The following is a 15916-nucleotide window of genomic DNA, read 5'->3' as shown; positions in this document are numbered from 1 at the left end:
ACATTTAGTCAAATAAATTTTCTTTTTCATACAATCAGCAGGTCTTCTAAGACAATCATTAAGCACGTGCAATCAAAATCAATTAAACAAACAGTACGTCAAGTAATGACAATGTTTCTTCTGAGTGTAATGCATTAATATAGTCATATTCAAACTCACAATTCCATACATATTTCTCTTTGAATTGATCCTCTGCCATAGACCTTGTTTGTTAGTAATTTGCCCTTGATAGCCAGAAAGAGAATTCGTGGGAAATCTCTGAAAGTGAAAGTTGCGAGTTCGTCGATTGTACTTGTGTAAATGCTTCACAATGGGTCTGGGGAAAACGGGCGGAAAGAACCACTTAAGAAGTACTGTGTGTGCTGTTCGAACTTCAAAGGAAAAAAGGTGACATCGCAACGAATACCAGCCACGAACCGACTGCAAAGAGCGTGGCGAGTTCAAAATCACTTTGTGAACTGAAAAGGACCGCACCTTCAGTGGCGATGATATTTCTTCACTTTTTAAGAACAATGTCTTCAAAACAAGCACGGTATGTGACATTGTGAATCGAATATTCATCATCTTCTTCCGTAGGGCGACCACAATCAACACTCTGATTCTCATGTCGCTGTTATGAAAGGGGGGCCCTACCAGTCAGCGCTAAAAAAAAAAAAAAAAAAAAAAGCATTGCCAGTCTTGCTGCCACCAAGACACACCAGGTAGAGGTACAGGTACAGGATTGGGGACTTCCTATAAGCCTTCTGGCTTTTTAACGTCCCTTCACTATTGTCTTAATCAAGTGTTGCACATACGCCAGGAAAAAGTTTCTTGTTCACTGATCAAAATCAAATGGTTTTATTGGAGATTTTTCATCATTGTCGATAAGATTTTTGAACTGGTTAATAGTGTTAGCTGTTTTTGTTGAGTTAGTCAGTGCATTCCAGCCTTTCACTGCTCTAAAACTAAAAGACGATTTACGAACATTTGTTCTACAATATTTTATGTAAAGATTAGTATCTGAGTTTCTGGTAACTTGGGATTTGCTAGTAGAGAAAAAGGTGCTATGATCAATGTCGACCATTCCGTTCATTATCTTAAAAACTAGTATCATGTCTCCTCTATATCTTCTATATTTTTGGGAGTGCAAATTCAACTGTCTCAAACGACTTTGATAGTCAAGATCTCTAAGTTCTGGAATTATTTTAGTTGCTCTCCTTTGTACTTGTTCAATTGCTTTGGACTGTCTTATTAATCTGGGATACCAAATTGTATTGCCATATTCTAGGATAGGCCTGACAATTGTTTTATAAAGGTTGACAAAGATATCCTTATCCAAGAATGTAAATGTTCTCTTGATAATACCCAGTACTTTGTTGGCTTTATTTATCACTGCTTGGATATGTGTATCAAAAGAGAAGTTTTTATCAAATATTACTCCCAAGTCTTTTTCTTCATTACATTCCGAAATAACCATAAAATTCATGTTATCAATTTTCATTTTATATTCATTTTTAGGGTTATTTTTTCCTAGGTGTAGCACTTTTACATTTTGTTGCATTAAAATATAGATTCCACTTGTCAGACCAGTCATATAGGTTGTCTAAGTCATTTTGCAATTTTAAAGAATTCTTAGCTATATCATAAAGTTTAGTGTCATCAGCAAATATCCTGCAACAACTACTAACACAATCTGGAAGGTCATTTACACAGTCTTTTTGGGTCTTCTCTCACAAGATCCCTCCACATACATTGCCAATTGCCAGTCTTGCTGCCACCAAGACACACCATTCGGTCATAACTCAGTCAGGTCCCCTCTCACAGGATCCACTCATTTTTTATCTTTCTTCCTTTCTTTTTTATCTTATGAATTATAAGAAGATTTAAAGGTTTGCTCCGCCAATTCATCCGTCCCCCCCCAGCGCTAATCCCCAGAGCGACCCAGTTGAGCCAGGCTGAGCTTTTTGAACTAAGTTTCAGTTCTAATTTACCATCCCAACCCTTTCCCTCCCCCACCCTCCCCTCCCTCCATCTGCTTATGGATCAGTATCGTGTCTGCTGGAGGCTCCTTGCAAGCACATCCAGCACAGTGTCTTTCAGGTGGTGGTTTATTCTGGTCCTGAATGTCTCCACAGTCTCAGCATCCACAATGAACTGTGGGAGCTGGTCCCATTCCCGAATGGTGCGAGGCAGGAACGAAAAGTGCCTGTATCTATTGGCGCACTGGGATGAGATACGTTGGAACTGCTGGTTGTCTCTTCGACTACGCTCTGGAAGGGGTTTCAGCTTAGTTTTCTCGACTCGAGCCCGGTCATAGTGTATTTTGTACAGCATGACGAGTCGTGCTGCCTGTCTTCATTGCTGCAGAGATGACCATCCCAGCCTTTCCAGCATCTGTGTCACACTGGCTGTTCTGTGGTATCGATTTGTGACAAACCTGGCTGCTCTTCTTTGGATGGCTTCTATCTGAGTTATGTCACTCTCAAGATAGGGGTCCGAGACTGAGCTAACATACTCCAGGAGTGGTCACACAAATACCGGGTAGGCTTTCTCTCTGAGCCTAGAAGAGGCTATCTTGAGATTTCGACGTAGAAATCCTACGGTACGTCCTGCTTTTGCCACTATGTTGTTCACGTGTTTGTCCCATTCCATGTTTGCCTGGAGGGTGACTCCTAGGTACTTTGCTGTTTGTACAGTTGCTAGGGTGTGGCCATGGAGTTTGTAATCACGTAGAATGGGGTTTTCGTTTCTTGTGACTGCGAGTGTGGTGCATTTGTCAGGGTGGAAGACCATGTCCCATTTCTTTTCCCATATCTCGAGGTTTTGCAGGTCTTGCTGAAACTGTTGCATGTCGACAGCTGCTTTTATGGTGGAGTAGATCACTGTATCATCAGCAAAGATTCTTACTTTGGAGCTCAGATTTACAGGTCGTTTATGTACTCCACGAATAGACATGGTCCTAAGACTGAGCCCTGTGGTGCTCCAGACTTGACATTGGAAAACTCTGCTTTATCTCCGTCAACAACAACTGCTTGGCGTCTGTTAGTAAGGAAACTCCTGATCCATCTGTGGGCATTGCCATTGATGCCGTAGTCATAGATTTTGTGGATTAGGAGGCTGTGATTCACCTTATCGAATGCTTTCGCAAAGTCAAGGATAAGCATGTTGGTCTGAAGCCCGTCTGGCAAGTTTGAAGTTAACTCTTCGACTAGTTCTAGCAGCTGTTTTTTTTATATTTCAAACTATATTTGATTCTATTCAACAGCCAAGCCTAAGATTGTTTTGGGTCTGATTTCTCAGCCTAAGATTGTTTTGGGTCTGATTTCTCAAAGAGGGATGATTATACTGTCTTCATTTCTCACACACTTATCTGCCTCATGTTTGAATCCAAAAAGCACAATTTAACCTTTAAAACGGAGAATTACAGTACACCAGCTGGCCAGTCATTTTCAACTTCCAGTCACCAATGTTGTATCATTCAACTGGATTTTTTGTGTGTGTGTGTGTTGTTTGTTTGTTTGTTTTTTTTGGTCACATTCTTAGCTGTGAATATAGAGTGATATTTATTCAGCACATATATATGCATCTCTGACACATAGTACAAAACTGACTAGTGTACCCCTGAAACAAACACAGCAAAGCATTTGCACTATACAACATTTGTCAGCGCATACTTCTTTCAAGTGGAAATGCTTGCACATTTTCAGAAAGTGCTGTAACAATGATACTGAGACAGTGAGATCCTTGCTACTTCCACAGGCAATGTGAATGTTTACACACACACACACACACACACACACACACACACACACACACAGATAGGTAGACAGGTAGATAGACAGGTAGACATATAGATAGATAGAACACACACACACACACATAGATAGATAGATAGACATATAGACAGATAGATATGACATAGTTATTGTTGTAAATTTAAATAACTCATTGGCTTGAGATTCTGCACATGCATAATGCAGTGAATAGATCTGACAAATTTTGGGGGTTGTATGGAGTTTGACTGAAAATGTGTAACTAAAACAAATGTAATAACATTCAAGCTATAATTATATATTCTTTTTTTTTCTTTTTTTGTTGTTGTCACATCTGTCAGATGTACAAGTCCAAGAAGACACCGCTGCTACTTCTGCATCAGCAGTGGAAACCAATGCTGATGATAGTAAATTGAGTAATTTTACAAAATTTAACAAATTTGGAAGTGAAAGTATGTAATGATCTGACAGCTTTGCTTCCCCCTTTACACCAATTTGACACTGATGACACAGTGAAAGATGACTTATTAGGGCTTTGAAGACTGTTTTGTCATAAAATTTAGACTGAAGGGGGGTTACAGTAGTGGGTGTCAATTTGTAGAGTGTGTGTGTGTGTTGGTTGAGAGCGGATTGATTCAGGAGGATCATTAATTGGTACTGACAAATTGTGTAACATAGTCAGATTATCATCTGTGTATGAAGGCTTTAAAAAAACAAACAAAAAAACCCTTTCTTCTTGGGAATTGTGGAGTTTGAATGCTCCTGATTTTTTTTTTTCGTACTGATGTAAACAAATATTGCAGCTGTTTATATACTGTTTATATTTATCTGATATAATGTTGATTCATATACAATATATACATCACTTGTATACAAGAGATAATTTGATTTCAACAGCCAAAGCTTAAACCCACTGCTTGCTAATGATATTGATCATATGGTGCATTTAAATATGACTTCAGAAACTGTAGCTGTGATTTTTCTTCTTCTTCTCTTTGAGGGAGAAAGGGGGTGGGGGGTGCAGTGTGGTTCAAACCAGTTAAGATTCACTGCAGAGGGTTTTTTTTTCTGATCATGGAAAAGAAAAATCAAAACTTTGTGAATGTAGCCATTGCACTTCAATACAGATCACGTCAGATGTTTATCACACACACACACACACACACATGCACAAAATCTAAAACTAAATGGTGCTCACATCATAAATAACTCAAATTGTTTAGACAATTGTTCATTGTTTAGCATTTAGGTATGAATAAATGATACAAAAAAATAAAAGAAAATATCTTATCAAAGTTGTTTTCTTCAACTGTTCAAGTCTATGTTTGACTCAGACCTGTTTACACTACATTTTGTAAACAGTCCAAATTTGAATGTACAGATATGACAACAAGCAGTAAACAAATGAAATATATATATAGATATACATTTATAATTTTTTAAAAATACATGAAATAAAAAAAATAGGAGGTGGGGCATGCAAATGTAAATAAATGCAAATATGTGCACTAAGAATTTACAGCACTACCAGTTTCTAAAAAATGACATCAAAGAGAAAACTGGTATGTATGCACTAATCCTTTGGCCAGTTGTTAGATACAATGAACTTACAGGTTTCCATAAAAGAAATACATATTTTAATCTGGTGAAAGTACAGACATATCCATTTTGGGTAAACAGGCCAGCTGATTGTACCAGACTGGTGTGTCTGAATGTCTGGCAGTCTTGAGAAGACTTATCAATGCATGTCACTTGTAATGATGTATGAGTGAGTACTGTATGCACACATGCATGAATGCTACACCATAAGATGAAATCATTCTTTACTTGCAGTTTATCATCAATGCAGATGTGATGAAACACACATGAATCAGTCTTGATGATTATTATCTTTAATCAAATTCCATGCACAGCTCCACCACTCTTCTCCCCACAATTTCCATGCTAAACTGCACCACTCATTTCCCCAACAGATTTCCATGCTCAACTCCAACACTCTCATCCCCACAATATGTATTAAAGCTACTCCAATAAAAAAATAAAAATTAAAAAAGAAGAAAAAGTAATGTGATAGAAAAGCCAGAAAAAGATCAAATTCATTGGAACAGCAATGGTCATTTTCTCAAGTCTGAAATCTGAAGGCGCGCATGTGCGCACACACACACACACACACACACACACTCACTCACTCACTCATACTATGTAGCAACAATATGAAATGCTAGAATGTATATAGATTCTAAATGAATGGGTCACACACAGGAGCGATACTTTTTTCTTCAGTTGATAAAAATCTGCGGGAGGTTGATGTCGCTGTGACAGCAGAAATGTCTCTGTGACAGCAGAAACTGACTTGGCTTCGCCTTCTTGTTTCTGGTTCCGCGACAATTGAAAATCTTTGCACAATGAACAAGTTCAACTTTCGTGCCACTTATCAGCTGTCCGTTCTGTTTTTTAAATGCTCTTTCGGTTCTTTAACTTTCCTGGATTCTAGCGCACTTTCAGTTTCAGCGGACAGTGTCGCCATGTTGCCTTATCCAGACGTCCCAGGATGAAGGGGCTCAACTTTTCACTGACTTCCGGTTTCCTAACGAACAAGGTCTATAGGAACAGACAAAAGTGAATCATTTCTTTTCTGCTCAAAACTCAAGTACAGCTCAACAGGTGAATGATCGGACTCCACTCTGTCTGATACAATCAGTTTACATGATGAGAAAACAACCACAAACAAGTCCTTAGAAAGCAAAAAATAATCATTAACACTGTTACCCGTTTCTGATATAAACGTGTAATTACCTTCTGTGTCCCCAATGCATATGCCATTGAGAATGCACAAATCAAGTGTAATACACATGTTTAACAAACATTTTCCATAGTTATTTTGTATATTATCTGCTGATTTCCTTTGAAGAAAAAAACAAACTTTTATCAAACCGTTTACTGTACACATCATTGTCATCAAATATATCTTGAAATATGTTGGAGGTTCTGCTGTTTAAGTCCCCAGACAAAATCACATGCACATCATTTAACTCCACTATGCATTCAAAAAGACATTCCTCAAGCGCCCATATACCATTGTCAATATCAAAGTGTGTGTAATATGGTGATCCCTCAGGCGGAACATAAGTACACACATACATAACATCCAGTGATAAGCAAAAAAGACTTTTATCAATCAGTAATAGAAGAACATTTGGAAAATTTGTCCTTATTTCATGGAAAAAAGCCATCAATTCATTTTTAATACTGCATATCAATCCACCTGTTTTGTAAATTTAACAGTTTGTTTATATAAAACAGTATACCCTGGAATTGAAAAACATTTTGTGTCTTCTAAGAAAGTTTCAAGAAGACATATGAAATCAAATTTACACAGAAAAGTAAAAAATCCGTGAGAGAGAGAGAGAGAGAGAGAGAGAGAGAGAGAGAGAGAGAGAGATTTCTTATGCAAAAGTGTTCTTTTTTCTGACAGAAATGGCCACCAAACACATTGGATCTCTTCCTTTTCAGCGACCTACAACCCACTCAAGTCTGAAGTGAGTAAGAACAAACAACAAAGGCACATCACGTCGCCTAACAGTAACAGGCATGTGTGCACACTGCTTGTATGGTAGTCCCTTCATGTCAGAAGTAGTGCACGGACAAAAACACAATTTTTCAACATTAATTTACAGTCATTTTCCCTCATCATAAATCAGTAGACTTTATACAGCATATATATATACACACACACACATATATATATATATATATATATATATATATACACACAAAAATTTATTTAATCATGCAAAAAAAACTTAGGAAGGAATTAGTTTGCACACCAGCCAATTTTTTCAATAATATCACTGGACAAGATGCACTGATGTGAAGTAATCTGGAGGGGGATTGTTCTTTGAATTATTATGTAATAATAAGAATGAACATGTCTTTTTTTTAGTCCTGTTGTTCATCTCTGGGTTGGAGTAAAGTCAGTTTGTGTGCAGTAAGTGTCGTGTGAGCTTGAGTTGAGTGAATACGGCATGTGACAATTGCCCATCACAACCAATGACTTTGAACACATACATTATTAGATAGGTTTGGCCTGTAGTGAATATGTGTGTGTGTGTGTGTGTGTGTGTGTGTGTGTGTGTGTGTGTGTGTGTGTGTGTGTGTGCGTGCCCGCATACATGTGTGTGTATGTAAGCACGCTTGTCAACAGCACATTCTGGAGTACTAATACATACACTTTTACTCTTCAGTCTTCATGCTGAAAATAAAAATGCACATTATATTTTCTTTATTGAATTGTTTTAATATCATGACTCAGAGCTAGAACTGTTTATTTAAGTCTAAATTTATGTCAAGGATGCTGCACTGTTTCCTTTTTTTTTCCCCCAAAGAAACATGTGCATTGTCCACGAGTATGAGCAGGCAGGTTTGCAGTGTGTGTGTGTGTGTGTGTGTGTGTGTGTGTGTGTGTGTGTGTATGTGTGTGAGTATGTGTTTGTGTGTGTGTTTGTATGTTTGTGTGTGTGTGTCACACACACATACACACACACGCACACACACACTCACACACACACACACAAACACAGATCTCTTTTTAATGGCAGCATGTTATTAATTTAGTGACTGATTCAGCATCAAACCTGAGTAAAATAATGTTGAAAATACAGTCGAAAACCAGTTAAAATGGATTACAATACCTCCAAATGCAGTAATGGTTTCATCTGTTCACAAAAATTCAGCATTGTATATTCAGGATCCTATTTTACCCGCAATTTTTGTGCATGTATGAAACAATATTACCATTCGCAGCTTTGTAACCCATTTTCAGTGGATTTTGACTTATTTTGTATGTTATTTTACTAAATTTGATGTGGATTCAGTCACAAAACTAACAAGCCACCAACTTGCTTTTTCTGTTTTTGGTCCCACAAACCATGAAAATGTAATCAATAGGTGCAAAAAATTCAGGCGCTAAAACAGGACATGATCCTGTCTCTCACTGTCTCAGTTGTTCAACTTGAACCACTTTAGTGGGACTGAACAGCTGGAGAGATTTCACAATTCAGAAGTGAAAAAGCATTTAGATAAAAGTATTTAGAAAAAGTTAATAATATCACTCTCAACATTTCATTAATAAGGGAGTGGAGGAGACTGCCAGGTTTTTTTGTTTTGTTTTTTTAATAAAAAAAAAGGACGGTGCTGCGTTACATGGGAATACCCAGTTAACCTTTGTCTATTTTTAGTTCACTTTTCAACCCGTCCTTTCGTGACCTTCACCTGAGTAGGTCCATCACGTTTATATTGACACGCATTGCAGACCAGTCTCTGGAATTTAAATCAATAACAACCCATGGACCATGTTAACAGCCCAAATTATCCTGGAACGGTTCATTTCCAATCGTTCCTATTTCTGGATGTACTGAGATGCTGGGAAAACGGGAAATCATTCAACATACCAACAAACTGTTCTCATTTTGTCCCTTGGCTTTCCCCCATCAAGCCCATCCCTGTGAACACGTAGCGCAACTTACCCGTAACAACCGTCCATATTCGACCGCCAATGCGCTCAGAAGCTTCAAAAATCTTGAAATTTGTAAACCCCTCTTTTGCTAACATTCTTCCAGCTGCTATTCCGGCGATCCCTGCGCCAATAATCACAATTTTCGGATCGGCCGTCGACCCGTGCTGTTTCACACTGTCTTCCATCATGAAACGTTCAGCTGTTTACGCAGATTTACACCAGCAGAAAGAAGAAATCACATCAAGGAATAATGAATTCCAGAAACCACAAAACGTATTTTCGAGTTCACACTAACTTCTACACATTAATTGAAAATCTTTCAACAAGAAACGATTTTGGGTCATATTTTCAGTAGCGTCTACCACCATAATGCAGTCACTCGAAGCAGCGCAGTTTGCTGTCTGCTGACGTCAGAGAAGCGCCGCGTCGTGAACTTCATCGTTCGGTTCACAGACAGCGGAACCTGTTATGAACGTTTTAAGCACTAGAATTATAGTGATTTTGTTGACGTGGGTTTTGTAGCTCTCTCTCTCTCTCTCTCTCTCTCTCTCTCTCGGAAGAACGGAAGAGATACTTCCAAGACTTACTGTCTGACAAAAATAATTCTAAAAATATCTGGACAGCAATAAATCAAATTACCAATATTTGCCAATCTTTGCCAAAATCCATTAGTATAAAAGGCATATCTGCGGACGAACTTAACATCCATTTTTCAACGATAGCTGATAAAATAATTTCTACAAACCGGCCACACAAAATCTAATAACCCGGAATTACTGAAAGCATTCAGTTTACGGAAAGAAACATAACTGCTGATCGGCACCGGTTTTCATCACGGTATTTTATGTTTACGGTTACTTCTTAGCACACTGTAAGCAGTCGAAATTCCGATATCTTGATGGACGTGACAGCAAAATTCTTAAAATGTCAGCACCAGTGATAGCAGACACATTGACTAACGTCAAGTTCATATTCAATTTATGCCTCGAAAAACATCATACTGACGATTTTCCAAACGCTCAGAAAAGGCCAAAGTTATCTCAATTCATAAATCTGGAAATACCAACGATCAATGTAATTACAGACCAATATCGATACTGTCCATTCTATCTAAACCGCTAGAAAAACATATAAACAAATATATTCTCAAATATATGGAGAGCAATAAACTCTTTCACCGGCCCGCCGCCTAACCAGTCTGGTCAGTTTAGAGAAGGTCACTCCTGTCATACTGCACTGATTAATCTTGTTGATCAATAGCTTAACAAAGTCAGTAACATTCAATACTGTGGTGTCCTATTATCTTTATTATTTTTTTTAGAATTATTATTATTTTTAGATTTCAAGAAAGCATTTGACGTAATTGACCATGACCTTCTTATCAGAAAGCTATGGCTGTACCGTCTCTCCACCAGTACCTTGAATCTCCTTCATTCATATATTACAGACAACAATGTGTAATTGTTACTACATCTTCCTCGTCCTTACGTACTACAAACTCTAAAGTATGGAGTTCCACAGGGTTCTGTCTTGGGTCCTTTGCTTTTCACATTCACAGTCCAGTTCCATGCTCAGATCTGCAGTCAGTGGGAGAAAGCGACGGCCGTTTCGATTGGGCGCCGGAGATTTCTACACAGTAGGCCCATCCCTGCAGTGCTTGTGCCTACAAGACATCGAGTTCTCTGCTCCCTCAGTCCAGTTGATGACCGATCGCCAATCAAACTTCTTCCTTCTGTGAACTTCAACAACCTGATCTCCATTCCCCTCCACCCCCACTCGTCCAACAATCGTAAGCTCCCTGGTCTTAAAATTGCATCTTTTAACGCACAGTCTGTTGGTCCCAACTGCAGAGAGAAAAGAACCACTATTTCTTCTTTTATTGTTGACAACAACATTGATCTACTGTTTACTGTGGAGACATGGCTCAAGCCCCGTGGAGAGGAAGCAGTATGTGCTGATCTTGCCCCCAGTGGTTATGCCATCAAGTCACTCCCTCGTGCCTCTGGTCGTGGCGGCGGTATTGCAATCATTTACAGAAACATCTCACTCCCCACCTTACCTTCACCTCCACATTTTCCTTCACACACTCATCCTTCGAATTGCTTCAAGTGTCCCTCACTTCCCAGCATAGCGTGCTGCACTTCATGTGTGTGTATCGCACCTGGCCCACCTCTGTTTATTTACTAAGTTAACGGAGACCATGTTCTTTGAACAATTTCCTAATCTTTTGGACTATTTTAACTGTCTTCATGGAAATCTGTGTCTTTTAGGGGATTTTAACTGTCATGTTGACAGTTCCTCTGATCGTAGTGCTGTAAAATTCTTGGAACTTCTAAATATATACAACCTTTCTCAGACTGTGCGTGGACCTCCCCACAAGCATGGTCATACTCTTGATTTGGTGATTGAGAGGCCCAGTGATGGAGTTCATCGATCGTCTGATGTGAATCATGAATTAGAGTCTGACCATTTGTGTGTAGTTAGTGTCCTCGACATAGACATCCCCTCCTCTGTAACAGTGTATCGCAGCGTGTGCAGCATTCGTGCTATAGACAGGGCAGTTTTCGTGACGACCTGAAATCAGGACTTGAGTGCTTTTTGGACTGTTCAGCTGACCAGTACAACACTGCCCTTCAGACAGCACTGGACAAGCATGCCCCTGCATCTCGTTGCAGGGTGTCGTCCAGGAAGGTGTCGTGTCCATGGTTTGGGCTTCCTGGTGAGGAACTGCTAGCAGCGAAGAGAGAGAGGCGACATGCAGAAGCACAGTGGAAGGTATCTGGTTTAACTGTCTACAAACAAATCTACCAGAAAGCCAAAAACTTTGTTACCTTTCTTGTGCACTGAGCGAAGACTCTGTTTTTCAACACCAAGATCTGCGAAGCTAAATCAAGCAAAGAACTATATTGCATTACAAATAAGCTTTTCTGGCAGAACAAAATCTTCTTTGCTTCCTTCTATCTATCCATTTTCATTACTGCCCAGTATCTTTTCAGATTTTTTCTGCTAAAAAATTGTTAACCTCAGGGGAGAACTGGATTCACAGTCACTTGTGTTACATCCCTTGGGAAAAGAATTTCAAGGTGTTCCTTTTGTTGTTTTCACACCTGTTTCAGAGACATATGTACTGAGTGTGTCGAAAAAAAGTCTGCTTCAAAAAAATGTGACCTGGACCCCCTTCCCACACCACTACTTTATGAGTGTTTGGATATTGTTTTGCCTGCACTTACAAAAATTATAAATGATTCTTTAATTTCCGGCGTCTTCCTAGATGAAAAACAAACAAACAAAAAAACTGCACTTGTTAAGCCCCTGCTAAAGAAAGCCACTCTGGATCACAATGACCTCAAAAGTTTTCGTCCTGTATACAACCTTGCTTTTGTGTCCAGAATTATTGAAAAAATTGTTCTCTCCCAACTTTCAGACCATTTAGCATTAAACAGCCTGTTCTCTTCTTTTCAGTCAGCATATAGATCTGCCCATAGCACTGAAACTGCTTTGTTGAAAGTAGTTAATGACCTGTTACTGTCTGTTGATAAAGGTAAACTATCTGTGTTAACTTTGCTCGATTTGTCGACTGCGTTTGGCACAATAGACCACAGCATACTCCTTTCCAGACTTGTTTTTGGGATTCACTCCACAGTTCTGGGTTGGTTTTCTTCATACCTATCCAACCGCTTCCAGATTGTCTCTGTTAGTAACTTTAAGTCTGATCCAGCCCTGATCTCCTATGGTGTGCCACAAGGCTCTGTCCTGGGCCCTGCTGTGTTCGGTCTGTACACTGCTCCTCTTTCTGGTGTCATTTCTGGCCATTGTGTTCTTCACCACTCTTTTGCTGATGATACTCAGCTACAAAAGTCTGCAGAACAAAACCAAGTACAATGTCTGATTCTGTCAATGCAGAATTGTATTCTCGATGTTAAATCCTGGATGACATTCAACAAACTAAAGCTGAATGATGACAAAACTGAAGCTATGATTATTTCCTCTGCAAGAATGTCCACATCTACTTCTTTTCCTGCCTCTATTGTAGTTGGTGATGCCACAGTTCAGTTTTCTAAGTCAGCAAGGAACCTTGGAGTCATTCTTGACTCAAACCTCAGCATGCATGCTCAGGTAGTAAATCTGAAACGCATAGTCAATTGTGAACTTCGTCGCATCAACTCTATCCGCCAGTAACTTTCTGTTGAAACTACTAAAACTCTTATTTCTGCTTTTGTGCTGTCACGAATTGACTACTGTAATTCTCTTCTCATAGGCTGTCCACATAATATTCTTCAGCGAATTCAAAAACTTCAAAACAATGCTGCCCGTCTGACTCTCAGAGTCCCACGTACTGATCACATTTCTCCTCACCTCCGCACTCTACATTGGCTCCCCATTGAAGCGAGAATTAAATACAAAGTTGCGTGTTTCTGCTATTCTGCTTTCCACTCCGCAGGATCTACTTTTCTTTCTGACCTTATCAGTGTTTACACTCCCACAAAAAATCTCCGGTCTTCCTCTGACTGTTACCTTTTGAAACTTCCTCATGTCAATACAAGAACCTATGGTGAACGTTCTTTCTTCTTTGCTGTTCCTCACATCTGGAACAACCTTCCTCGTCATATTCGTGCATCTGATTCTATTTCTGCTTTTCGCTCATCACTAAAGACTCATCTTTTTAAAGCCTATCTATAAGTACCCTCAGCTTCCTTTTCTCCAACACCACCCATGTCAGCTCACTTTGGATGTATGTAGAGTGGAAAAGGGAGAGTGTGAGTAGGGGGAGGGTTTTTTGAGAAAGAGTGGTCATGTATGTTTTATGTTACTTGTAATATTTTTCTTTCATGTAAAGCGCCATGAGTTCTTAGTGAGAAAGGGCGCTATATAAATGTACATCATTATTATTATTATTTATTAATGATCTCCCCCTTCATATTCAAACATCCTGTGAACTTTCTGCAGATGACACAACATTACACACGAGCCATAGTTGCATAAAACAGCTTATGCTGTCTCTGCAACATAGCGTAAACAACCTAATAGAATGGACTGATCATAACCAAATGGTAATCCACCCTCACAAAACTAAGTTTATGTTGACAACGACCAGACAAAAAAGACAAAGCCTCACACATACGTTTCCACCCATTCAAATAAATAACCAAGCCATTAATGAAGTTGACAGCCACAGGGTCCTTGGAATGACAATTGACAACAACCTTTCTTGGACTCATCATATAACTAACATATGCAAGCAGATTTCCATGAAGACATACCAACTATCAAAAATCAAACACTTAAGATTGATTACCACTCAGGAAATTTGTTTTTTCAGGCCTTTATCCAGTCCACTGTTGATTATGCATCAACCCTATGGGATACTGCAAGCGCCAACACCTTTAAGCCACTTATCAGCCTTCAGAAACGTGCGCTTAAAATTGTTCCAAACAAAACCTCATCCTTGATAAAAATCTGACTACAGAAAACTTAACATTCTACCGCTACATCAAAGACTGACTTACAATAAAGGAGTACAGATGCACAAAATAGTGACAGGTCGTGCTCATGACTACCTATTGAATTTTATGTTCTGTAAATGACAGCCGAAATCAAATAAAACGAAATGTCCCAATTCCCAGAGTAGATCTGTTTAAATCCAGCCTTGCCTATTCCAGTTCACGACTCTGGAACTCAGTCCCAGTATCCATCAAACAACACGAAACCATCTCGACTTTCAAAAAACATTATTTTCCCCATCAAAAAACAAAACATTATTTTCCCCATTTTTTCCAGTAAATATAGAACAATTTCCATCGTTGCAAATCAGACTCAAATGAAAAAAAAAAAAAAAAAAAAAAAAAAAAAAAAGAATTACTTTTGTTTCACATGTGCATGCCTTTCACTTTACTCTCATATTCCTTATTTTAATCCAGAATTGTTTCCGTGGCGTTATTTCTCTTTACTTCTTGCTTAATGGAGAAAAAAAAAAGAAAAGAAAAAAAGAAAAAAAAAAGAATAGAGATAACTTTTGTTCTACATGTGCATGCCTTTCACTTTAGTTTTAGTTTTGCATGATCATTATCTATACATGGATTGATATCGTCTCTTTCTCTCCTTCTCACTTTGTCGTTCTATCTACTTGCCCTTCCCCCCGCCCGCCTCTCTCTTTCTCTGTCTCGCTCTTTGTCTATCTTCCCCTCTCTCTTCACACACACACACACACACACACACACACACACACACACACACACACACATCTCTTCCTCCTGCCTCTCTTTTATTCCTCTAATGATGATAATCTTATATTGATTGCCTCATGCTTTGACGGATGTGCGCAAGCACATGTTCTTGTGATGTATATTTCTTTATAAATCTTATATAACGTCATCTCTGTCTTTGTATCTCTATCTCTGTGTCGCTGTCTCTCTCCGTCTCTCTTTCAAACTCTTTTTTTGCTCCCACAACTAATTAAATGGCGTTATTTCTATTACTGTTTTTTTGTAACATGTGCATGCTTATTTTAGTTTATTTGTGTGTGTGTGTTTTTTTTTCTTTTTTGGGGGTGTGGGGGTGGGGTGGAAGGGGGCCGGGGGTCGGAGGGAGTGGAGTGCGGGAGGGGGGGGGGGGGTTGTGTGTGTGGTTTTTGTTTGTTTGTTTGTTTTTG

General features: G+C 38.9%; 1 protein-coding gene across 2 annotated transcripts in view; it reads right to left on the bottom strand.

The window, feature by feature from the left end:
- Positions 1 to 9660, bottom strand: part of LOC143297246 (spermine oxidase-like) — a 60396-nt gene extending 50736 nt beyond the window's left edge. For both annotated transcript variants that reach the window (XM_076609496.1, XM_076609489.1), the window contains exon 1: positions 9278 to 9660. In XM_076609496.1, the coding sequence (XP_076465611.1) occupies positions 9278 to 9455 (178 nt within the window). In that variant the 5' untranslated portion in view covers positions 9456 to 9660. The remainder of the gene's footprint in view (positions 1 to 9277) is intronic.
- Between the last annotated feature and the right edge of the window lie 6256 nt (positions 9661 to 15916).

Source organism: Babylonia areolata, chromosome 2 (assembly GCF_041734735.1).
Source record: "Babylonia areolata isolate BAREFJ2019XMU chromosome 2, ASM4173473v1, whole genome shotgun sequence".
In the NCBI taxonomy this organism is placed as follows: domain Eukaryota; kingdom Metazoa; phylum Mollusca; class Gastropoda; order Neogastropoda; family Buccinidae; genus Babylonia; species Babylonia areolata.
This window is presented reverse-complemented; position numbering and strand designations above follow the sequence as displayed.